Source organism: Lepidochelys olivacea (genome assembly GCF_965140295.1).
Source record: "Lepidochelys olivacea isolate rLepOli2 genome assembly, chromosome: 14".
Taxonomy (NCBI): domain Eukaryota; kingdom Metazoa; phylum Chordata; order Testudines; family Cheloniidae; genus Lepidochelys; species Lepidochelys olivacea.
In genome coordinates, this window is record NC_140424.1 from 12,231,087 (window position 1) to 12,257,382 (window position 26,296).

General features: G+C 42.6%; 1 protein-coding gene across 2 annotated transcripts in view; it reads left to right on the forward strand.

Annotated features, from left to right (window-relative positions):
* CA10 (carbonic anhydrase 10) overlaps positions 1-26,296 on the forward strand; it is a 339,090-nt gene that overhangs the window by 40,402 nt on the left and 272,392 nt on the right. For both annotated transcript variants that reach the window (XM_084647578.1, XM_084647579.1), the window contains exon 3: positions 20,976-21,050. In XM_084647578.1, coding sequence (XP_084503704.1) covers positions 20,976-21,050 — 75 coding nt within the window. The remainder of the gene's footprint in view (positions 1-20,975; positions 21,051-26,296) is intronic.

Below are 26,296 nucleotides of genomic sequence, written 5' to 3' on the forward strand. Positions count from 1 at the left end.
TCTCCTGAACTGACAATCCATCCTACAGCTGCTAATGTGACTGACCTGGAGGCAAAAGAAATTCTATCTCAGATCAGATGTTTCATGTTTTTTCATCTGACAGGCAGGCAAATGGTGGCTGATCTAGACAGAACTATTTTCCCTCTTTCTGCTGCTCCTGTCTTCCCCAGCTGTCTCCTTTCCTGCGTGTCATCCTTCCTCATTAGCTTTAGATCTGCCTTTTCTGAAGAGAGATGGGCCATCATCCCCTCCATATTTCTCCCCCCAGCTCCACTATGATTTACAGTCATTTATATAGTGGTGAAATGCATTGTTTAGTACTTGGGACTCGATCTTGCATTATTCAAGTCAGTGGGAGTTTTTCTATCAACTAGAATGGGAACAGAATCAAGCCCTTGATGGGAATATTTGCCTTGATTCTCCACTGCCCTGCTCTTTTTATCCCCGCTTACAGATAAATTACATTGATGAAAAGTGTGTGTAAACTGCTAATGAAGCAGAATGTGTTCATATTTTTCATGTGGTCTGTGTAAGTTTTATGGTGTCCTTAACTATTTGCTTCCTACTACTTGGACTTAGTGATGTGACTTGTAAGTACATTGTTACTGCTTTGCAACCCTAACTCATTTTGGAGACCCAGGGCCAGAATCTTTGCTGGTTTCCGCTTCTGCTCAGGGCTGTCTGGGAGTCATTTACTCTGGAGGGTTGTTCTAACCTGCCTCAGCTGGCTGTGATCTCCATGGGGACCGTTTGCAAATCGGAGATAGTCCGAGCACAATGTACTCTGTTCACTCTTCTTCCCCACCCTCAATAATATACCTCTGTTCTCCTCAATTCTTGAAATGTTTGGAGCAAAGGAAACGAGTGTGATTTTGATAGCACCAAATTGGCCACATGGGCCTTCAGTTTGAGTCCTAGAAGAATTGTTAGCCAGGCCACCAACCACATAGTTCCATGGTCCATTTATCGCACTTAAATCCTGTAGTGCTAAAACCCAATGGGCCTCATTCTCATTTACGTTGAGGGCCCTTTATACCACACAGGCAATGTAAAGGGGGCCTTAAATTGAGTAACTATAATTTATTTCCACTTTAAGGCCCCTTCACACTACCAGAATGGTATAAAGGTCCCTCAGTCTTAGTGAGAATCCAGGACCAACATCTTGGCTTTTGAAAGGTCATCACAACATTAGAAATGTTATTTTGGCCCACTTGAGCTCTATCCTTAGTATTGAAGGTGTTTCTAGTAACAGTGGTGCTGGTTTCCTGGATAGGCTCTTTGAAAGGACCATATGGTTGATACCCTTACTCACACAGAGTAGTACTTCACTCCACAGACAGTCCGATTACACTAGTTTTTCCAGTGTATTGAAGTCACGTCCAGCAGCCCTTTCAACAAGGGAGTGATTAACACTAAGAAACTACAATAAGGGAGGACAAAGAGCTACTGCAGCTATGTTGATGACATTCTCTTCACAAATTTTGATGATTCTAGTTTTCTGTCTCTACACCAGCACCTGAACTAATTCCATATCTTGGCTTCTTTGCTGAAATTAGGTTCCTTTATGAAGTTAGCAAGGCTGGTATTACTTGGTCAGAATAACATTTTTTTGATTTTTTGTTCTTAAAAAAAGCCAGGACATAAGGTTTAAGTGCTGGAGGATTTAGGCAGTCTGTTGGACTGTGAGATGATTTGGATTGGTGCCATGAGTGTCAGCTGTATTATGACTAAAAATCAAGGCCTATCTAACTAATTCAGTATGATCAAAGTACTTTTCCCATCTCTGCTCTTACCTTTGATGGGATTTTTGTTGTTATATGGTTTTGTTGGCATATAGTAGATGACTTTTCCTATTCTGAGACAGCGCATCTTTTTGCATTAGTCACAGTTAGTAAAACATAGACAATAATTGCCCTCTGCTCTTTAAAGTTGTCAGTAGTTCGTGTATCAGGTATGCTGCTACTATTACTATTTAAAAGTGTTTCTAGTAACATTACCTAAATATTATTTTTACAGTGCTAGGTAGGTCTTTTCTGTAGAGTCAGCACATAAGTAGTTCTTAAGAATGCTTGCTTATGAGTAAAGCCCTGCAAATCTGTGGATATCTGCTTTATATCCAAAGAGTATATTTGTGGACCATGAATGGATGCGGACCCAAATTTTATATCTAGAGCCTTGCAAATCTGCGGATATCTGCATCTACGGACCACATCTGCAGATTGTGGATCAGATGTGGATACAAATTTTATATCCGTGCAGGGCTCTACTTATGAGCTAAGCTGGTCCACATGGGTGGACGTGCTATTGACCTTCTGTGGGTTTTGAGGGCACTTGGTACCTTTTGTGAGGCACTCAGCTCTTCATAGGATTGGGTGCCTAATTTTGATGCCATAGTATTGATATTAATCCTAAAACGTGTTGTTTTTTTTCCCCAAAATTTACCCAAGTAGCGATGGATGCATGGATTCTATGTACAAGATTATAGGACAGCTGAAGAAACCATCTGCATTCACTGTGGTTGACGAGATTGAAAAAGATGAGGGACGCTTCTGCTTGTATGGAAGGCTGCAATAGGCTGTTGATAATTTTCCCGCTGAAGAAGATATTCTCTGTCAAGGAAAGAACTAAAGCAGAGCGGAACTCTGACAAGATGTCAATAGCTCATGTGCCCTCTCAGGCAGGAATTCAAAATGGTTTCCTTGTAAAGGAAGTCCTATTAATTAGCATTAATAATTTATTGAACTATGAAGGCTCAAGGATATTGAGGCCATTTCTTTGAAGTGCTGAGTGCTCCCAGGCCTCATTGAAATGAATGAGAATTGAGGGCGCTCAGCACCCTGTAAGGTCAGGCCTGTTGCGAAGTTGATACCAAAACATGCCTGGCTACCTTTTGTAGCATCATGTTACAAAGCTTTTCAGACATTAACTCTAGGCAGGATTGAATAAATGCTCATTCGTTAGGCATTACCCCTCCTTACACAACACAGGGTGGGCTATTGTAGCGATGTATTCAGGTACTGCTACCACAGATAGGAGGGGTACAGCTATGTGTCCCGCAGAAACCTGTGGAAGTGAATCTCAGAGCCTGAATCTACCGAGTCAGGCTCACGTGACTCATGCTATGGCGCTAAAAATGGCTGTATAGACGTTCAGGCTTGGGCTGAAGCTCAGGCTCTGAAGCCTAGGTTGAAGCTGGTTAAAGTACTTGGCTAAAATTTAAAAAATATCTGCAAGTGACCTTTACAAAAACACTTTTATATCATCACCATGTTACCCAAATACTATTATTTGGAGTGGAGAGAACTGCTGTTTTCTGTGCCGTCACATGTATTTGTGAACCTCGTTAAAAGGAAAGTGGCTTTATGGCAATGTTTGATGTTTTATAGATGGACTTACTAATGGTATGCAAGATTCCTTGTTAAATTGGGTGCAGTGACATAAAATAGTGCACCCCGCCATGCAATCCGTCCTTTACTTCAGTGGTATGCTTCAGTACTCGGAGAATTGAGTCCAAAGCATTTTCAGCTTTCTCCAGCTAAAAGCTTGATTTAAGAATTTTGGCTTTATTTGTTGTTAATAGTACTAACACAGAATTTACGTGATGTGGCACATACCGTATCTTTTAAACATGAGTAAAGTGCTTATTACCAGTTGTGACCAACCAGACCAAAAAAAGTACATGTGTGCAATTTCTAGTAATAAGAAGGCAGTGCTGTACAATTCTATAGAACTTTCCCTCTGAGGATCTCCAACTCTTTATTAGCATTAATGGGCATGATTTTCATTTACACTAAGGCCCATTTAACACACACTGGCAGTGTAAAGCAACCTGAAATCAGGCGCAGGTGTAATTGACACTCATTTTAAAGACCGCTTACATTCTGCCTGGGTGGTGTAAAGGGACATGAGTGTAAATAAGAATAAGGCTCCAAAGACTAGCCTCACAGCCCCTATGTAAGATAAAGTATGATTATGGCCATATCAGGTGGTCATGGGAAAATCTAATTTTACAAATTATAACAGGTTCACAGCTTTGGTTGAACATCTACCACAAGAGCATAGGGAGCAATTCCATTTCATCAAATCATGGGGCCAACTGATGGCCAGAACTGCTCTTCAAGCATCCTTAAATGCAGCAGACACTACTGACTGGTTCATCTGCCCGGCAGTGGTTACATGCAGGGCATCATGGCAACATCTTTTGGGATTTCGGAGAGAAGTACAGCATGCCATGGAGGACCTTCCCTTGAACAGTTGTTTACTGTTCTCGGAAACTATGGGATGAATCTTTGCACACCCTAAAGGACTCTAGGGCTACTTTATGGTCTCGGGGCATATGTACACCTACAAATGAGAAAAGGTTTAGTACGTCACAGACTGCCCAGAGATTTCATCCTGCTCAGTTTTCTGGATTCCATAGATCCACTGAACCTTCCCAGAAAGAGACATAGATTTCAGAGAAAGAAGGTTGTCCAACCATCCTCCATGATCACCCAGCCACCTTCAAAGTAACAGTTGTGATGGGTTGGTCCAGGGTTTGAATTCTGCCACATCTCTGGATTTACAGCTGTTTCCATTAGCTCTCCTATCCTCCTTGGAAAGCTGCCTTGCCTATTTCCAACATTCTCAGAGATGGAGTGCTACAGACAAGTGGGTCATGGAGATGACGACATCGGGCTATGGCATCCATTTTATGTCAGTCCCTCCCTTCCACTCCCTTCCCCTATCCCTCTTCAGGGATCTCTCTCATGCTTTTATTAAGAAGTGAACTCTCATTTAGTTAAAAGCTTTAGAGCCAGTTGCTCCTCCTCACAAGGGCAAGGGATTTTACTCAAAGTATTTCCTTGTCTCAAAGGAAGATGGAGGTTGGAGTCTGATCTTGGATCTAAGACTTCTAAGCAAGTTTGTAAAATCTCAAAAGTTCAGGATGCTAACTCTGGCAGCTATAATTCCTTCACTGGAGAAAGGAGGTAGAAGAGTCTGTTCTGTGTCTCTCCTCTAACACTGCTGCTGCTAAGGGTGATAACTCTGGCTCTGGCCTGTCCGATCTTTTCCTTATAGTTCTGACTTGGGTGAGACAAACTTGGTACTCTTACCTACTTCACCTCTCTGTCTAACCATCGTCCAAACACCCCACCATTCCTCATCATCTGACACAGAATGCAGGTCATGTGCTTCATCCCAACCTAGTAGTTCTCCACCTCAGGGCATGGTTCCTCTTTGGTTCACAGGGTTAGAATCTTCCTGCTCCACAGAAGTACAAAAGGTGTTACTGAATAGTAAGGGATCAACCCGCACTACTTACCTGCAAAAATGGAAGAGATTCTTCCTTTCGTGGTGGTGGTCACTGCCTTGTGCTTGAGTCAGTGCCACTTTCAGTCATTCTGGATTATCTGTTGGACCTAAAGAAATCAGGGTTATCAGTTAGTTCAAGTAAAGTCCGTTTGGCTGCAGTAGCATCCTTTTATATTCCGGTAGAAGGATTCTCCATATTTGATCACCTGGTATCATCTAGGTTTTTTAAAGGTTTGGGGAATCTCTATCCACAGTTCGGAAACCCATCTCTGACCTGGGACCTCAACCTGATACTCAGTTACCTTATGAGATCTCCACTCAGATGAAACCGGGAACAGGTTCCCATTGGTTTATCTATGAAGACAGCCTTTTTAGGAGCTACGACATTGGCCCATAGGGTCAGGGAGATTGAAGCCTTGAAGGCAGATTCCCCCCCATTTTATGGTGTTGTCATAAATATAAAGGGAAGGGTAAACCCCTTTGAAATCCCTCCTGGCCAGGGGAAAGCTCCTCTCACCTGTAAAGGGTTAAGAAGCTAAAGGTAACCTCGCTGGCACCTGACCAAAATGACCAATGAGGAGACAAGATACTTTCAAAAGCTGGGAGGAGGGAGAGAAACAAAGGGTTTGTGTGTCTGTCTGTAGTCGTCTTGGCCGGGGACAGAACAGGAATGGAGTCTTAGAACTTTTAGTAAGTAATCTAGCTAGGTATGTGTTAGATTATGATTTCTTTAAATGGCTGAGAAAAGAATTGTGCTGAATAGAATAACTATTTCTGTCTGTGTATCTTTTTTGTAACTTAAGGTTTTGCCTAGAGGGGTTCTCTATGTTTTTGAATCTAATTACCCTGTAAGATATATACCATCCTGATTTTACAGGGGGGATTTCTTTATTTCTATTTACTTCTATTTTTTATTAAAAGTCTTCTTGTAAAACACTGAATGCTTTTTCATTGTTCTCAGATCCAAGGGTTTGGGTCTGTGGTCACCTATGCAAATTGGTGAGGCTTTTTACCAAACCTTGTCCAGGAAGTGGGGTGCAAGGTTTTGGGAAGTATTTTGGGGGGAAGGACGCGTCCAAACAGCTCTTCCCCAGTAACCAGTATTAGTTTGGTGGTGGTAGCGGCCATTCCAAGGATAACGGGGGTAATATTTGTTACCTTGGGGAAGTTTTGACCTAAGCTGGTAAAGATAAGCTTAGGAGGTTTTTCATGCAGGTCCCCACATCTGTACCCTAGAGTTCAGAGTGGGGGAGGAACCTTGACATGGTGGCACAGTGGTGGGATTAACCTGAAATCATTTTGAGATCCAGTTGAGATTTTTTGAACTAGAAATACAGATTTTAAAAAGGAATTTTTAGGAAGTCCAGAAGGCAGCTTTGAAACTGAAAGCAGCTTGGTTTCTCTCTGCTTTGTGGCCAAGCAGAGACAAAAGGGGATTATCTTGTGAATTGCAGGTTTTCTTGCCTGGAGGCAGGGTACTTAACTCCTGCAGGGAAATTCACAGTCTTCCAACCCAGAGGTTTTTTTTTTTTCTCTTTTCTTCCTAAAAGTAAATAGGGGGTGTGTGCTCTACCCATTTGCCTGGAGACAAAAGTGGCAGGGTTTTTTTTTAGGATTTTGATTTTTTTTTTTTTGTTTTACAAGGAGCACAGGTTTGAAAAGAAATTTTTTTTTTCTTTGGGCTGGGTAAGCAGTTTTCCAAGTAGTTGGAGGTTTTTTGCTTTAATTTGGGCCCAGAGCAGAGACAAGGGAATTGTCTTTTTCTGTAGGCTGACAATCACTATCAGAGAATAGGTACTCTATTCCAGCACAGCAAAAGTTTACAGCCAAGTTTTGTTTGTTTATTTCTAAACCTCGGGTGTAAAGTTAGTTAAAAACAGAGAGGTTAGAATGGCCAAATCCTCAGCTCGACTACAGCTGGAATTAGCCAAATTTCAGGCTGAGGAAAAACAAAGGGAACATGAAAGACAGATAGAACTCATGCGGCTGGAGAAGGAGGTACAGGAGGCTGCCCACAAGAGGGAAATGGAGGCAAGGAAGCATGTGGAGGAGATGGAGAGGATAAAGGCCCAGCAGAATATACCAACAAACCCTAGCAATCCTTCTCCAGGTACCACTTCCCATCCCAGAAAGTTCCCCACCTACAAGGCAGGTGATGATACTGAGGCCTTCTTAGAAAACTTCGAAAGGGCCTGCCTTGGGTACAACATCTCTACTGACCAATACATGGTAGAGCTGAGGCCGCAGCTCAGTGGACCCTTAGCTGAGGTGGCAGCTGAAATGCCTAAAGAACACATGAACAAGTATGAACTGTTTAAATCCAAGGCGAGAGTCAGAATGGGGATAACACCCGAGCAGTCTCGTCGGAGGTTCAGAGCCCTAAGGTGGAAACCAGACATGTCATTTACCCGACATGCCTACCACATTGTAAAACATTGGGATGCCTGGATATCAGGAGCACGTGTTGAATCTCCAGTAAATTTGCCCTTCCTAATGCAAATGGAACAATTCTTAGAGGGTGTTCCTGAGGAAATAGAAAGATACATCCTAGATGGGAAACCCAAAACTGTAATTGAGGCAGGAGAGATTGGAGCCAGATGGGTGGAGGTGGCAGAGAAGAAGAAAACTGGTCGCAGTTGGAGCGGAGACCAGAAGGGACCACCCCAGACCACACCCTATTACCGGGGGCCGCCCAAAGCCCCACCTACCTCCCAAAGAACCCTCCAGACCCCTTATCGTCCCACCACCCCGTTCTCCAGCAACCCACCTCGCCCCGGTGACCCGTCAGCTGGACGATGTTTTAAATGTAACGAGCTGGGGCATGTAAAGGCCAACTGCCCCAAGAACCCCAACAGGTTACAGTTCATTGCACCGGAATCACACCAGAGGTCCACAGGCCCAGATACCTCCCAGATACCCTTGGAGCGGAGGGAAACTGTGAGTGTGGGTGGGAAGAAGGTCACCGCGTGGAGGGACACCGGAGCACAAGTGTCAGCTATCCATGCTTCCTTAGTGGACCCCAATTTAATCAACCCAGAGATCCAAGTGACGATTCAACCCTTCAAGTCCAACTCTTTCAATTTGCCTACAGCCAAGTTGCCTGTCCAGTACAAGGGCTGGTCAGGAATGTGGACTTTTGCAGTCTATGATGATTATCCCATCCCCATGCTGTTGGGGGAAGACTTGGCCAATCATGTGAAGCAGGCCAAGAGGGTGGGAATGGTCACCCGCAACCAGGCTAAACAAGCCGTGAGGCCTAGCTCTGTTCCGGAAACTTCTATCAGGACCCAGTCAGAGGTGATGGACCTGGACCCCAGGCCAATGTCTGCAACAGCAGTAGTGGATCCAGTCCCAGAGACCCAGACGGAACCAGTCCCAGAACCGGAACCAGCCAAACAACCAACACCAGACCCCGTGCCAGCACTGAATCCAGTACTTGCAACCTCAACACCAGAGGGCCCCACCGAACCTGAACTGGCAGCAGCCGATAACCCTACACAAGAGGCTCAGCCGGAGCCTGAATCCCAACATAGTGCACCAGCGGAGAGCGGTTCACAGTCAACAGAAACAGCTCCATCCCCTATATCGCTTCCAGAGGGACCAAGCCTATGTCCCCAATCCAATGAGGAACTGATGTCTCCAGTATCAAGGGAACAGTTCCAGACCGAACAGGAAGCAGATGAAAGCCTCCAGAGAGCTTGGACGGCGGCACGGAGCAACCCACCGCCTCTCAGCTCTTCTAATCGATCCAGGTTTGTTGTAGAAAGAGGACTTTTATACAAGGAAACTCTTTCTGGGGGACACCAGGAAGACTGGCATCCTCAGAGACAGTTGGTAGTTCCAACTAAATACCGGGCCAAGCTCTTGAGCTTAGCCCATGATCACCCTAGTGGCCATGCTGGGGTGAACAGGACCAAAGACCGTTTGGGGGGGTCATTCCACTGGGAGGGAATGGGCAAGGATGTTTCTACCTATGTCCAGTCTTGTGAGGTGTGCCAAAGAGTGGGAAAACCCCAAGACCAGGTCAAAGCTCCTCTCCAGCCACTCCCCATCATTGAAGTTCCATTTCAGCGAGTAGCTGTGGATATTCTGGGTCCTTTTCCGAAAAAGACACCCAGAGGAAAGCAGTACATACTGACTTTCATGGATTTTGCCACCCGATGGCCGGAAGCAGTAGCTCTAAGCAACACCAGGGCTAAAAGTGTGTGCCAGGCACTAGCAGACATTTTTGCCAGGGTAGGTTGGCCCTCCGACATCCTCACAGATGCAGGGACTAATTTCCTGGCAGGAACTATGAAAAACCTTTGGGAAGCTCATGGGGTAAATCACTTGGTTGCCACTCCTTACCATCATCAAACAAATGGCATGGTGGAGAAGTTTAATGGAACTTTGGGGGCCATGATACGTAAATTCGTAAATGAGCACTCCAATGATTGGGACCTAGTATTGCAGCAGTTGCTCTTTGCCTACAGAGCTGTACCACATCCCAGTTTAGGGTTTTCCCCATTTGAACTTGTATATGGCCGTGAGGTTAAGGGGCCATTGCAGTTGGTGAAGCAGCAATGGGAGGGATTTACACCTTCTCCAGGAACTAACATTCTGGACTTTGTAACCAACCTACAAACCACCCTCCGAACCTCTTTAGCCCTTGCTAGAGAAAACTTACAGGATGCTCAAAAAGAGCAAAAAGCCTGGTATGATAAACATGCCAGAGAGCGTTCCTTCAAAGTAGGAGACCAGGTCATGGTCTTAAAGGCGCTCCAGGCCCATAAAATGGAAGCATCGTGGGAAGGGCCATTCGTGGTCCAGGAGCGCCTGGGAGCTGTTAATTATCTCATAGCATTCCCCACCTCCAACCGAAAGCCTAAGGTGTATCATATTAATTCTCTAAAGCCCTTTTATTCCAGAGAATTAAAGGTTTGTCAGTTTACAGCCCAGGGAGGAGACGACGCTGAGTGGCCTGAAGGTGTCTACTACGAAGGGAAATGTGCTGGTGGTGTGGAAGAGGTGAACCTCTCCATGACCCTTGGGCGTATGCAGCGACAGCAGATCCAGGAGCTGTGCACTAGCTACGCGCCAACGTTCTCAGCCACCCCAGGACTGACTGAACGGGCATACCACTCCATTGACACAGGTAATGCTCACCCAATTAGGGTCCAACCTTACCGGGTGTCTCCTCAAGCTAAAACTGCTATAGAACGGGAGATCCAGGATATGTTACAGATGGGTGTAATCCGCCCCTCTGAAAGTGCATGGGCATCTCCAGTGGTTCTAGTTCCCAAACCAGATGGGGAAATACGTTTTTGCGTGGACTACCATAAGCTAAATGCTGTAACTCGCCCAGACAACTATCCCATGCCACGCACAGATGAACTATTAGAGAAACTGGGAAGGGCCCAGTTCATCTCTACCTTGGACTTAACCAAGGGGTACTGGCAGGTACCGCTAGATGAATCTGCCAAGGAAAGGTCAGCCTTCATCACACATCTCGGGCTGTATGAATTTAATGTACTCCCTTTCGGGCTGCGAAATGCACCCGCCACTTTCCAAAGACTTGTAGATGGTCTCCTAGCGGGATTAGGAGAATATGCAGTCGCCTACCTTGACGATGTGGCCATATTTTCGGATTCCTGGGCAGACCACCTGGAACATCTACAAAAAGTCCTTGAGCGCATAAGGGAGGCAGGACTAACTGTTAAGGCTAAGAAGTGTCAAATAGGCCTAAACAGAGTGACTTACCTTGGACACCAGGTGGGTCAAGGAACTATCAGCCCCCTACAGGCCAAAGTGGATGCTATCCAAAAGTGGCCTGTCCCAAAGTCAAAGAAACAGGTTCAATCCTTCTTAGGCTTGGCCGGTTATTACAGACGATTTGTACCGCACTACAGCCAAATCACTGCCCCACTGACAGACCTAACCAAAAAGAAACAGCCAAATGCTGTTCAGTGGACCGGAAAGTGTCAGAAGGCCTTTAACAAGCTTAAAGCGACACTCATGTCTGACCCTGTACTAAGGGCCCCAGACTTTGACAAACCGTTCCTAGTAACCACAGATGCATCCGAGCGTGGTGTGGGAGCAGTTTTAATGCAGAAAGGACCTGATCAAGAATTCCACCCTGTAGTGTTTCTCAGCAAAAAACTGTCTGAGAGGGAAAGCAACTGGTCAGTCACTGAAAAAGAATGTTATGCCATTGTCTACGCTCTGGAAAAGCTACGCCCATATGTTTGGGGACGGCGTTTCCACCTGCAAACCGACCATGCTGCACTAAAGTGGCTTCACACCGTCAAAGAAACTAACAGAAAACTTCTTCGGTGGAGTTTAGCTCTCCAAGATTTTGATTTCGACATCCAACACATCTCAGGAGCTTCTAACAAAGTGGCTGATGCACTCTCCCGTGAAAGTTTCCCAGAATCAACTGGTTAAAATCGTCCTTGAGATGTGGAAAATATTGTTAGTCTTTATGTACTTGGTAGTATATTTAGAGATGCATGTGTCTTATTAACTCTGTTTTCCTAGAGCTCCAGGAAGAAATCCCAGCCAGTGTTTCACCCTAGCTGAGATTTGGGGGGCGTGTCATAAATATAAAGGGAAGGGTAAACCCCTTTGAAATCCCTCCTGGCCAGGGGAAAGCTCCTCTCACCTGTAAAGGGTTAAGAAGCTAAAGGTAACCTCGCTGGCACCTGACCAAAATGACCAATGAGGAGACAAGATACTTTCAAAAGCTGGGAGGAGGGAGAGAAACAAAGGGTTTGTGTGTCTGTCTGTAGTCGTCTTGGCCGGGGACAGAACAGGAATGGAGTCTTAGAACTTTTAGTAAGTAATCTAGCTAGGTATGTGTTAGATTATGATTTCTTTAAATGGCTGAGAAAAGAATTGTGCTGAATAGAATAACTATTTCTGTCTGTGTATCTTTTTTGTAACTTAAGGTTTTGCCTAGAGGGGTTCTCTATGTTTTTGAATCTAATTACCCTGTAAGATATATACCATCCTGATTTTACAGGGGGGATTTCTTTATTTCTATTTACTTCTATTTTTTATTAAAAGTCTTCTTGTAAAACACTGAATGCTTTTTCATTGTTCTCAGATCCAAGGGTTTGGGTCTGTGGTCACCTATGCAAATTGGTGAGGCTTTTTACCAAACCTTGTCCAGGAAGTGGGGTGCAAGGTTTTGGGAAGTATTTTGGGGGGAAGGACGCGTCCAAACAGCTCTTCCCCAGTAACCAGTATTAGTTTGGTGGTGGTAGCGGCCATTCCAAGGATAACGGGGGTAATATTTGTTACCTTGGGGAAGTTTTGACCTAAGCTGGTAAAGATAAGCTTAGGAGGTTTTTCATGCAGGTCCCCACATCTGTACCCTAGAGTTCAGAGTGGGGGAGGAACCTTGACAGGTGTTCTTTAAAGAAAATGGCTCTTTACATCCACACCGTAAATTCTTACCTAAGGTTCTTCTGGAGTTCCACCTCAATCAGTCCCATCATCTATCAGTGTTTTTTCTAAAACCACATAGTTCTCTACAGGAATCCTGTTTACATACTGTGTGTGTTAGAATGTTGTTGGCCTTCTACTTAGATAGGGCCAAGCCATTTAAGAAGTCGTCTAGGCTCTTCATTTCTACTCAGAAACTATCAAGATGAATATCTGGATGTATTATCAGTTGTTATAATGCTGCAGACATTCATTCTCCCCCGCCCCCAAGGGTGGTAGTACATTCAACCAGATCACAGGCTACATCTGTGGCGTTACTGAAGAATGTACCAGCGTCTGAAATATATAGGGCTGCTACGTGGGTTTCACCACGTTTTTGAAACGTTCTGCCCTGATTCATGCTGTCAGACCTGATGGAGCACTTGGTTCTGTAGTATTCAGTTCTGGACTCTATTCTGAAGCTCCCTCCTGCTTGGGTACTGCTTGGAAGTCACCTAAAGGGAATACCACAGGGACACTACTTGAAGAAGAAGAAGTTACTTTTCGCTTTGTGTGGTAGCTGCGGCTCTTTGAGATGCGTCCCCTTACGGGTGCTCCACTACCTACCCTCCTTCCCCTCTGCTTTGGACTGTTCCTTAGGGAATGTTTGGGTGGAGAAGTAACTGGTGTGGGGTTGCCCATGCAACATACCTTTTTACTCCAAAATGAGATGCATCTGCAGTAGTCTGATGAATAAAAGCCACAGGTATGTCCTATCTCTTCTGTATAAATAGCCTACTTCTTCTACACTGCTATGTTGAAAGAGGTCTGATGTAATGGCAGTATACCAACACAGGTACTTACATTCAGAGACCACTATGTCAACACTGAGAAAGAGAGGGAGCTTTGTGGCAAATGGAGATCATTGCAACATTCTGTCACCCTTAAAGGGAAACAGGAATGTAGCACTTTGGATTGCGTCTGCAAATGGCATTTACAGACGACAGTAAGGATGCTAGCAGCGCTCTTGGGAAAATACTTCTGTGTGTTATCTGTTCCTAGGGGCAGACGGTCTCTCCTAATTGCCGGTAGCTTTTATGGTGGACCCACAGATTCAGTGATGCTTCCTAGGATGGGGGGGAAGTCTAAAGGTTCTGTACAATATACTGATTTAGGTATTTTGAAATTGCTCACAGATCTAATCTGATGACTCATCAGAAATGAAAACTTGTGGATTCTTAATTTTCCTCACAAATACATCATCTCCTTCTAAACTTTTTCTCCTCCATCATGTTTATAGTGTAGGTAATGCCACAAAGCAGCAGCTATTCTCAGAAGTGTGTGATACAATCCTACAACGGATAAAACCGACACCACCATTAATTACAGTAATCTGAAATTTAGTTGGGAAATAAATTTAAATATGGCTTTCATCAGTGAGCACTGAGGAGGAATTCTACAAACACCTTATGACATGGCTTCAGCTAGCTCAATATGCTACATCAAATGCACTGGGCTTCAAGCAGACAACTCAAACATGACCTCATCTAATTCTTAAATTGGGCACATGCTATGGAGTTGTCGAATGATAGGGTCTATATGGCTTGAAGAACTCAGTGTAATGAACTAATGTTGGGAAAGGGGAGTAACTTGGTCCATAATTTTAGTACTTCTATATAACTTAATAAAACGGAGCATTTATTATGTAAGTACGAGAAATGGATTGCACAAGGAATATTTTGGGTGAAGACATTATTGCTACGTTGGTGGTCACATCCATATTCCCTGCTGTTAAGATGGCTTTTTTTTTTTTTTTTGAGGGGTTGGAGAGTTGATTGATGTTTTGACCAAAGTAAGACTGACTAATAATTAACAATTAGGGTGGATGGAGGAATTCCTGGAAATATAGATATGGCAGAAATATAAACTAGTGGCCAGAATTGTGCCAAGCTTTGTCATTCCAGACAGTCTCATCTTCTTTCATCTCCTTCCTTTATTCTTAAACCCATCTTGGACTTGTATGTTAATTTCATGTACCCATAATTTGAATGTGTGGATTGATTCCTTTGAACTGTGCAGTTTTGGATGTTTCCACATATTGTGTATGTATGCAGGATGTATGTGCGGTGCATGAGTGTGTGTGTGTGTGTAGATATATAAAAATTTATGTAATTGTATAGAGTCTTTCAATAAATTAAATAGTGCAAAACATTGAATGCAAGTGGGGGATGGAATCTGGGACCATCAGTGGCAAAATCTGAGCTTTAAAGGAGTGACTCGTTTAATTTTAAGTAAGTAGCAGTCCTTTATCATTTATAAGGGCCAGCCACTCGGGCTAGACATGATCATGTGCATTTAAGCAGTGTATGAAATGAAGTGTCTTAATTACCATGGCAATGGAAACCTAGAAATACCTAAATAAACAAACAAACCCAGGGGTCTCATTTATGTGACACAGCAGTGTAGGAGTTGTGATAAAGTATGGGGGGTCATACATTTCCATTTTTCTTTCGAGTGGATTAAATGAGGCACACTAAGGGAATTATGCTATTTGCAGCATCATGTATGCTACAGATGTAAAAAGCCTCATTCCTTGGCAGTAATCCCTAAACTATAAAGTCAAATCTATTTCTGAGCGGCGCAAGGCCATCATGTCAGATGGGCATGACTATAGGTAGCATAGAGACCACATACTGGATGTGCATCAGGTGTAAGTATCACAGATAGGATTCCCAGCTTGGAGTGTCCATATGCCTGTTCATCTTTATTTTACAATGCTGTGTTTATGGCACAGTTGCATTACTAATCCAGTTTTGGGTGTGATTAAGTTTCAAAAATAAAGAACAGATTCCTCGCTTATCAAATAAGACTTTTGCTTCATGCTAATTGGCATGTTGCGTTAGGAGGGAAGGGTTTTGGAACACTCTCACTCTTCTTTTATTTTTTTCTCCTTCACTCTGAAATGAAGGCTTCATGAGTCTGGTTTTTTCCATTCCATTGCAAGTCCCTGTAGGATCTGTCAAAACAGGTCTCTGGCACCAGGGCTTACTTCAGCTGTGCTGCGGAGTGCAAAGTCATGTTCAGTGACTCTCTGCATAATTTTTGAATGATGTTTTGCCTGAACTGGTATTAAATGTTGAGGTTTCAGGGTTCTAGGAAGAACATGGCGCTGGGGATTGTCTCTCTAGCTGCCCTCTGACAGCAGCACCACTGCCTTCCTCTTGATTTCCTTGGTGGCTACAGACTGCCATAATACAACAATGGCCCCAGCAATGCTCTTGCCTTATCTCGGATGTTTTAAATGTCTGTGATACGGTATCTCAACATACTTGCTTCCTAAATTACTTTTTATACGTGTAATTTTCATGTGTGCTGAACTGATAAAGATCTGATATCTGTGGAATGCACAGAGTGATGCCAGGTCATGCCCTTCTGCTGTAGCTGAAACAGCTGCACAGACATCCAGTTATTTAGTACAAAGCCTTGATAACCTAGTTTTCTTGTTCATTTCACACAGCTGAGAATGATGGCTTTCCATGCTAATGCAGAAAAGTTTAAAAGGAGGGCAAATATCTTACCTTTCTGGTATTAGCTTTATTAAATGGAAGGGAGGGAACGTCACAACAGAATCAGTGTGGTTTTGGTACATTAGTTTTATGGTATTGATGATTCTATTAAACAATTATTCTTTTTTCCCCCCCTTCTGGATGGTCTGAAATGGATCACTGCATACAACTTTAGGGTTGGCTATAAAATGGGTAAGATTGGTGGTTTCTCTGCTCTGTGTACCTATATTGGTTATAATAAAAAATTTGCATTTATATAGTGCCCTTCATCCCCAAGATCTTTATAAGGTGTGTCTGTGTATATATTACTTCATCCATTACTGAAATGCAACCTCCTATGGGAAACTGTTCAGCTGTGTATAACAATGCTATGGTGACGCTTCAGCGTAATTTTAAACTGCAGTGGGATTTTAAATAGGCGGAATAATTCCTAGATTTGGTTTGGAACTCCCTCTACTCTTGCTGAAGCATCATGGAATTTTTAATAATGGTCAATAGCGTGGTATTAGATCTTCTCTGAAAGGCATTACCAACAGCAGCTCTCAGAACCTCTTAGCACCAGTGGGGAGAACTGTTCTGTGCTGACTTGGAGGCAAGAACATCTTCTGATGGACAGTGTCTCTAGCTTCTTGTAGCTGCTGTGAATTTATGGAGGTCTTCATCCAAATAGTGACATAGCTTGACCCTACTGAGGCATCTGTCCTGCAATCTGATATACGTAGGTCGGAACCCTCTGCCTGTATGGACCGCCACTCCAGATCTTCTGGAATACACAGGCATGGGGTCTTCCTGTACATTATCTGCAGGATCGGGGATAATGTTTATGATCTGAATACTTGATATCCAGATAGTGTCTGCCCCAGTGAGCTAACAATTGTTGTACTGTCTTTGTCTATATGTTTATACAGTGCCTAACACAATGAAGCCCCACCTGGTTTGAGGTTTCTAGACTCCAATAGCAATGTTGAATGATGATGATCTATAAAATGTAAAGAGTGCACAGTGGAACAGCAATTCCAGTTAAATGTTTCCTGTCGTACTGACACAGCCCCAATACTGCAAGAACCCTGGGTACCCACACAGTTCCGATGCTATGATGGCTGTGGTTTGGTTTCTCATAACCAGAAGATTTCTGTCTTTGTCCATATCATTAACTGAGTTTGGTTTTACTCTTGTTTCTGCTGTTTGCAGTCAGTCACTCAAATTGTCAAGAGAAACCAAACAAATACCGCTTATGACTGACCGAACAGTGTGTAACGATCCTCATGTTCTATACTTTTTAGTCAGATTGTTATGACCTCTTTGTAATTTTTAATCAACAAATGTACTGTCATTAGATTCTTGGAATTTTCTCAGGGGTGATTGAGTCTCTTGTATAAAATACCTGAACTCCAGATGAAATTATAACAGAAAGCTGCTAACTCCAGCATTTCTTTGTGACTGCGTGTTTGCTTTCAGAAGTTGTCGCTCACAGTGCAAGGGCTTCAGAATAAACTATCTACAGCAAAATATAAGCTACTGGTACACTGAATAGCTGAGGTTTCCATAATACTCTGAGTCTATGAAAATACTTGAGGTCAGGAACATTTAAGTGTTAGGCTTCATCTTTCGGAATACCTATTGAAATGAAATACAGGTTTGTTTTTTGTACCTGTCCATGCAGTTTGAACATTTTCTTTTTTAGTTGACAGAGTTCACACTGTGGTGATAAACTTCAGTGCAATTCTAATTTGCTTGCTAAGAGGAGTAATGGTCTTGTGGGTAAGACACTGACCTAGGACTCAGGAGGTTTCAGTTCCTGGCTTTGCCACTCATTTCCTCTGTGACTTAAGACCAGTCACTAACGCCAGAGTTTTCACACATGGGTGCCTCAATTTCAGCTCCTAAATGCATACTTTAGACAGCTAATTAGAAGTGGCCTGATTTTCAGAAGTGCCGAACATGCATAAATCCCACTGAACTCCATGGGATCGGCAAGTGTTCAGCATTTTTGAAAATCAAACCAGTTTTATTTAGGAGCATAACCTTTTGCATCCAGGTTTGAAAACTTTGGCCATTATAGCTCTGTCTTTTGGTTTAACTATGTATAAAATTAATATTGTTGTTGTCTAAGGGCTCTAGTCGTAGATCAGGGCTGCATTATGCTAGGCGCTGTACAAATGCATAGCAAAAAGACAGTCTGTGCCCCCAAAGTGCTTACAGTCTAAGTAATAGGAGTAATGAAACTCCTGTGCTGTAATTAATGTTTGTGATGCTATCAGATACCATGGTGTTGTGGGTATGTAGACATCCCTATGACGGCAGTACCTTGATTGAATTCAACGAGAGACGGGGCTGCTCCTCACCTCACAGATGAAGGCCCAGGACAATCAAACCAAAAGTTATTTGTCTTTTCCTCATGTACCTCTTACTAGTTTAACTAAATCTTATATGTTAAAATTGGTTCCAGCTAAAGAATCACATTGGTTAAAAACTGTTGCTATCTGGGTAGTATTTGTTCTCAATTTTTGATAAATAGGGTAAGTACTATCAAGCATTAAAGCAAATTAAAAACAAAGGGTGGGGGCTAGTACAAATAAGAAAACTGGAGTGCATTTGTGCATGCTGACAGAGTGCATAGTATTGAAGAGCTCGTAGGATATTGCTTTTACTGTACGACTCCTCCCTCACCTCCTTTGGCACAAAGCCATCCTCCCAGTGATACTGGATCTGTTGCAGACCTTGTCTCTACCTGATAAAGAGCTTTGAACTAGTTCTTCAGAGACCGCTTCCGTAGATAAGGATTTATGGAATCTGTTGTCCCCGCCTCATGTTCGACAGAATCTGAAGCAAACTGTGACAAGGATCTTTGCATCTATTACAGTCCCTCCCGCCCCCCAAAAAGGAGGGGCAATGCGTAGGAATCTCTTGCAACCACTGCTAACAAAGCTGAAGCAACTTGGACAAATATACATGGACTGAAATATCCAATGACTGCAGATGATGAACGATGCTCCTTTACTAATTCGATGGAGGAGATTTAGGCCCAGTCCTGCCAAAGAGTTATGCATGTGCTTAACTTTATTCACATAAGTAGTCCTATTGGCTTTGGTGGGTCTACTCCATATGCTTGAGTCAAGTATAGATGTAAGTGTTGGCAGGGTTGGGGCCTATGTTAGGAAGAGAGGGTGGGACACTTTAAAAAAAAATGATCATGCTTATGACTTGGTGTGGTTAATTATCTGGGTGGAGGGGGTCTGTACATTTCTAGCTATTCTAGACTGATTAATATGTTTTGAACTGTATTTTCATTTGTACGTGTGATAAGAGCCAGTGATGGGGTGCATCATTATACTTGTGTGTGACAGCCTATAGGACCAGAAGCAGCCAAAGACGGGACGGCTGCACTGGGCCAGGGTTGAGAGCGGTGTAGAGTTGGGCACAGTTGGGGCCACCCCTCCCCCCCAGCACCCAGAACTGTGTAGGGGAGACCCCTCATGCACACTCTGGCAGTACAATGACCCAGCTGCTGCCTTCCCTCATCCCCCTCCTCCTCCCCCCCCCTGTGGCTTTGTGGACCACAGCAAACAGAAGCCAGGCAGAGGCGTGAGCCAGTAGGCCCCACAAGCAGCTAAAGAAGGTACCTTGGGCCCTCAGGACATTCCAGTCAAAACAGTAAAATGTTCTCTGACTTCCTCTGCCCTGTGCTGATTGATCGTTTGCTCCAACCTTCCCTCTTCCTCTCCCTCACCTCAGTCTTTTCACTTCAGTATCACTTCACACCTGCCGCTCTTCCTCTGCCCTGTTCTTCTTACCCTTCTTCCCTTTTCTTTCCGTTTAGCTAATCTCCCCTCCCTGCCCCCAACTGGCCCCCCCACCTTGCAAAATAATGGAACAAACATGACGTTTGCTGCCATCCCATCGTTTTAAATTAAAACTGGATGTTTGATACGAATTACTTTTTGGTGCTATGAACATGTGAAAACTGTGTTTCAAATGGTATAATGCTTCTCAGAATGATTAACTGAAAAGTCCCGGAAGATTCTGAACATAACAGACATAGCTATACAGAGAAAATGGGCCATTCTTTAATAATTTTTCTTGACCCATAGTTGTCCATTGTGCAATGCAGTGTTCCGTTCCCTTCCACACGTTGCTTCCCTCCAGCCCAGAAGAGGCTGAATTTTGGTGGTTCTGTATGAAGCAATACACGTGTGTGAAGTACTTTCAAATTCTTTAAGATGTAATATTGTAATGAACTAAATACAGTAGTGTGGATGTGTGTGTATATATAAAATTCAGTCACGCCAATGTTCTCTGGTGGATGTGGATTCAGAACTGCTCAGTTGTGTCTGACAGACTCAATATTGCTAACAGAGGTCCTCTGTTAGCTGAGGCAGTAGGGATCTGCACAGGACAATCGGAGTTTCAGCTCCATTGCTGCCAGGAAGTTCTGAGTGTCCATCGTATGCAGCGTAATGACTGCTGTGACGTCTTAGGTCATGATAGATTTGTTGTTTTTTAGAGTTTTGAAATTGCTTGTATTATTGAAAACAGAAAAGGAGTACTTGTGGCACCTTAGAGACTAACTAATTAATTGATTGGCCTCTAAGGTGCCACAAGTACTCCTTTTCTTTTTGCAAATACAGACTAACACGGCTGCTACTCTGAAACCTTGTAGCATTGAGGTTTTCTTAATGTTTTATGGTTTCTTTGGTTGTTTCCTTCCAGCTCAACAGAATTCACCAAAAATCCATGAGGGCTGGTGGGCCTATAAAGAGGTGGTCCAGGGAAGCTTTGTTCCAGGTAAGTGCAGTTTTACAGTCCTAGCTTTTAATATATGGTTTTGTTTTTACATTGCACTGTGGACAAATACATCTGTACACACCAACGCATTAGAGTGAATGATGTAAAGGTTTTATTGGTGCATCTGCTGAAGAACATTGCTCTCTTCTTCAGCAGAAGATGCACAGTTACTGATGCCATTGTTATCTCTTCCTGGTGTCTGTTCTCATGTTACTGTTCCAAAACTTCACATTCAGTTACTTGTGAAGAAAAGAGGGGACTGGTAAGTCTGACTGTAAATTGGTTGAATTTAGCTTATGGATACAAGACTCTGTTAGGCAAAGCAATTTCTACACACCTAATAATAAACTAACAAAGGCAAAGTGAGGAAAACATCACCCTAACATGTAAGCGTCCAGTATTTTATTATGCAAGTGTCGTTTATTTCAGTAAAAAAAGAACAATGTGGAAAAGGAATGTGGAGCTGCAGCCCTTACTGGAGTAAGGCAGTTCTGCCAAGTGATTACATTAGTTATTAAACAATCAATGTGAGTGTAGAACAGGCTAGATGGATATAAGCAAGTAGCACCTTGGGAATATAGACAAAAGTAAAATTCAAACCAGCTGAGTCCAGGTATAAGCAAAACATAAAAGTAACCCAGAAACACAAAGGTGCAGTGTAGTCAGAATAATGGGATAAGGCTTCAGTGGAGGCTCCAGTGGTAAGATACTGTAAGTAGTTTAAGCTTAAAGATGAGAATTTTTCTTTCTCCTAACTTTGTTATATATGTAGAAATACAAATGACATGTTGTGGGCTGTTCAGTGGTTGACGTGTGCATGATAACTGGGTGGGAAGAGTGAAAATTGCAGGATTTATCTCTGTTAGCAAGTGTGACCATTTTAACCTGTATTTGATGCAACAACCTCGGGCAATGTTTACCTCGAAACAGCTAAAACTCCTTGTAATGACTGGCACTTAACTAATGATGCTACTGATGGAACAGTCTGATATATGTGCTGCTTCTGTAATTGTTAATTCAGCAGGACTGGAGACTTAATAGTAGGGTAAGATAAATGGTTCATGGAGTAGGGGTGTTCATTATGGTTCAGTTCTTTAATCTCCTGCTATCACTGTGGACGAAGGTATGAGGTAGGTGGCTAAAATGCGAGCTGTTACCATTATTGTTACTTATTTATTTTAAGTGTCGGTCTGTCTGTCTCTGTTTTTTTTTAAAATATGATTGAAATATATGTCTGCCCACATTTTTCTGACGGAATCAGGTCACAGCAGGGACAGTGTTTTATGACACCATCATAGTATCAAAACTTCCACCTACAGCTTTTTCTCAGAGAGCTAGAAAATCTCACGTAGTGCAAGGTGGGTTTTTTTTCTTTTTTTCTTCTTGATCAGGCATCAGATTTCTCCATTGTTATGGCAACAGCTATGGTTTGAGGATCAGATTAGAAATAACATCCCAAGGGTGCTAAGTTATCTTGATATAAGTGATAGTATAAATGAAACCAAACCTATTAAACCAGGGATTTCTGGTTATGAAATCCATGCACCACACAAAGAGCAGCATCTGCGGACTTTAAACCTAATTATATACTGATGTGGTGTAAAGCAACTTCTCGGAGTTCTTGGAAGTTTTTTCTGGACTGTCAAGTACCTTGAACTATATTGTTATGCATACTCAGATGCTAAGGTCAGTAGTGGAAAACAACTTGGAAGTTATAACAACCTGTATTCAGCAGGGAATGTCAACTTGGCGTTCCCTACAATGCAGATTGCCTACCAGGTCCATAATAGATTGTAGGATGGTTCTCTTCCCAATATGTATGTGGAAATTGTTAAGAATGAGACTCTGCCATTCTGTACTTTCTAAGCATTCCAGTTTAGCTTCTCTGAGTTGAAATAGTTTAATTGCTAATAAACTAATTCATGTAAAGAAACCAGTTTGTTCTGAAGCCAAATAATGCTGTTACATACTGGTGAGGTTTCAGTCTTTAAGAGCTCAAAATATCTAATCCAGAGAGCCTTCCAAATACCCAGAGCCGAATCAGGAGGAGATGGTCATAGCTGGAGACATAAAGAGGTAAGAGCTGCCAGAACAGCATGGAGAGAGACCTCCGTCTGGAGGTCTTGGCCTATTTAACAAATCCCCTAAATATTCAAAAAATGTTGAATATTGAACTTAACCAAGAATGTGTCATCAGAAAAAATAAATGTGGCCTAGAGAGACAAATATGAACTGTTACGTTTAATGGCTCATTGAAATAGCACACGGGAAAGTAAAGCAGCACAGATCACTTAAGTGCACTGGTTATGGAAAGACTGCCAGGTTTCTTCCTGAAACTTGACACCTCAACGCTGCAAAATCTTATTGGGGGTTCCAGAAAAAATCAAAATTTCAAATGTGTCCAAGTTCCATTTTTCCAAGTGACTCGAGAGCTTAAATCCCATGGATTTTCAGTGGGATTGAGGCTCATAAGTGTCTAAATGGCTTTTGAACATGGGGGATTTAGGCTGCTCTGTGACTTAGTATCTCTTTAAAATGTTACCATGGATCATACTTTGTCACATACTGTATTTATTATCAGCCAGCTAATGAGGACATCAGTCAGAGAGCTCCAAATAATTATGTCCATGATTTCAAATGTTGATGTCTAAAGATGGGCTTTTTAAACGCATATTTAGGTGCCTGAATTGAAATTAGAGGCCTGATTTTCAGACGTGCTCAGCACTGAAAAATTTTGCCTCTGATATCTGTTCAGGGACCTAAATGTGCGTTTAGGAGACTAACATAAAACACCCAAGTTAGAATATTCTGGTCATAAATCTTTCAGTGTGATTATTCTGTTTCAGATGTGTTAAAATAGGGCCCTGTTTTAGTACAGTAGATAGTCCGCATTCGTGCTCCAGCTCTTACGCAGTTTTATCTTTGGTGAGTACTTCTTAAAATTGAACCATATTTTATAGTCCATTTTTGGTGTTGCTTCAGAGGGTTACAGACCATCCCACAGAAAGCGCCTCTTTTTTCCTCCACCCCTTTCTAAAAACTAAAAATCTGTTATCTGTTTAAAATAAAGCAAACAAAATAGAAAGCGAGAAATGTTCTGAAATTTAACTTAATTCAAGAACGAACGTACATTCAACTTTAAAGAAGGTGCAAGAATGGAAAAGGGGAGGAAACATTTTTTCTTTATGCCTGGGGTATTTGCATCATAATCCACGTTACGCATTTTTGATTGATGTTACATGCTGGAAAGAGTCAGGAATGCAAAGAAAACTTTGTAACATAAGTTTTCTGTAAACACACACATGATAATAAATATTATTTGATGTGGACAGTTTGTTTTGGTTTTGCTGCCATTATGAACTAGTTCCACAGCACTAAAATAGCACCAGCAATTTTGGTTTAGCAGAAACTCTAATGAATATCTTTGAAGCAAATCCTGCCCCACCTCCTTCATTCCAGCTCCAGAAGGCCCTAAGCACAGCAGAACCTTTATGCTACCCTATGTGTGTGGTGTATGGGTTCTGCTCACTTTGGTCTCCACTGCAGCTTTCTCACAGCACTGTGTGAAAGGGTTTGTGGAAGGACGAGCCACAGCTTCAGTGACTATGGGTTGTGATTGTGATGATCCACTTGCCAAAATCCCTGCCTTGTGTTGCAGCTTCTATTAGATTATGAGGGCTGTACTAATAGCACTAGTGCTGTTCCTCCAGTAGGAGGATTCTCTGCAGAGTTATGTTGCATAGTGGTTAGGAACTAGTCTAGCACAAGGGAGACCTGGGTTCAAGACCCTGCTCTGCCACAGTCTTCCTCTGTGACCTAGGGCAAGTCACTTAATCTCTCCACGCCTCAACTTCTCCATCTGTGCAATGGGGAGAATAGCACTCCTACCTCACAGAGGTGTTGTGAGGATAAATGCACTTATGACTATAAGGAACTCGGATAATACAGAAATGGGGGTCATATAAATATATTAGATATCTAGAAGACAGATGGACATGGACTTTGCTTGGGAATCCAGGATCTAGTCCCTTCGGGAAAAGAGGGTAATGCATTCAAATAAGTCAGAAAGTTTGTCAGTTTTTTTTTCCTTTTTAAAGGACCTAGATCCATAAAAAAATATTATCTCCTTCAGTTGCCAGTTTCTCCATTGCTTCCTCTCTAGAGTTACACTCTGCTTGAACGCACTGTTCAGGACCACTGTTACCTATATATATATGTATGTATGTATATAGGGAAAAGTCCACATAACTGCCTACCAGTGAGCTTTGCTTACACTTTTCCTTTCTTATACTGTACTACAGTTTGGGGGGCAACACGGGTTTATGAATGTGTGCCATTACATTTAACACCAAACTGCGCCAAGTCTGTTGCTATTATACTGTGTGTGTCAAATGACATCTTTAGGAAAAGCTAGTTAATTTGTTTGTGTGAGTCTTGAAGACTTCACTTCAGATCACTTGGTAATGAGACACTTTTTTCCCCCCTCTTGATTTGAAAGGAAAATTTGGTCAACAAGCAACCTTTTCAGAGAAGGGGCATCTGTAGAGGTGAGAATGAGAGTAACTGTTCTTGTGCTCATGAAAGTGCAGCTGCTCTTCAAAATATCGGTGAAAGCAAATACACTATGGGCAGATACCTGTTGCCAGTGCACACGCTTAGTCATAGTCTAGAATTATATCATCTGATTTTTTTGTTTTTTCAGGAATAAATTCATGTTAAAGAAAAATAGCAAAACAGAAATCTGGGCATTTCTAATTGGTCCTGGTGACAGGGGATACGTTCTCTGGTTTGGAGTTGAGACGTGTAAAAATTGTGGATTTCTCCATAGTGCATTCATTTAAAAACACTATCTGTTTGAGCCAACACATATCAACAGTTGTGTCTACAACTTTAGTTGCTTCATTCATAAATTGATATTCGTTTGTAAACAGTATTTATATAGAACACTGGGTTAGGACTATGAGCTCACACATCTCCTTTATATGATGGTGATAGTGGGAAAACCTGAAAGCCTGTTTGTTTATAGAGCTGTTCTGATGGTTAGTTTTGAAAATTTGAGCTACAGGTCATTTACTACTCAGTAGCACCATCATTAAATAAACAGTGCTCACCATCAGCAAACAGGCCAGGTGGGATTGTAATTGGCCATGTGGGGAAACTTTAAAGTGGAATTTTGGGGTGTTACCCCTAATTTGAAAATTGGATTTGGGAGTATTCTGGATTTTACTAAGAACGGATTTCCTACA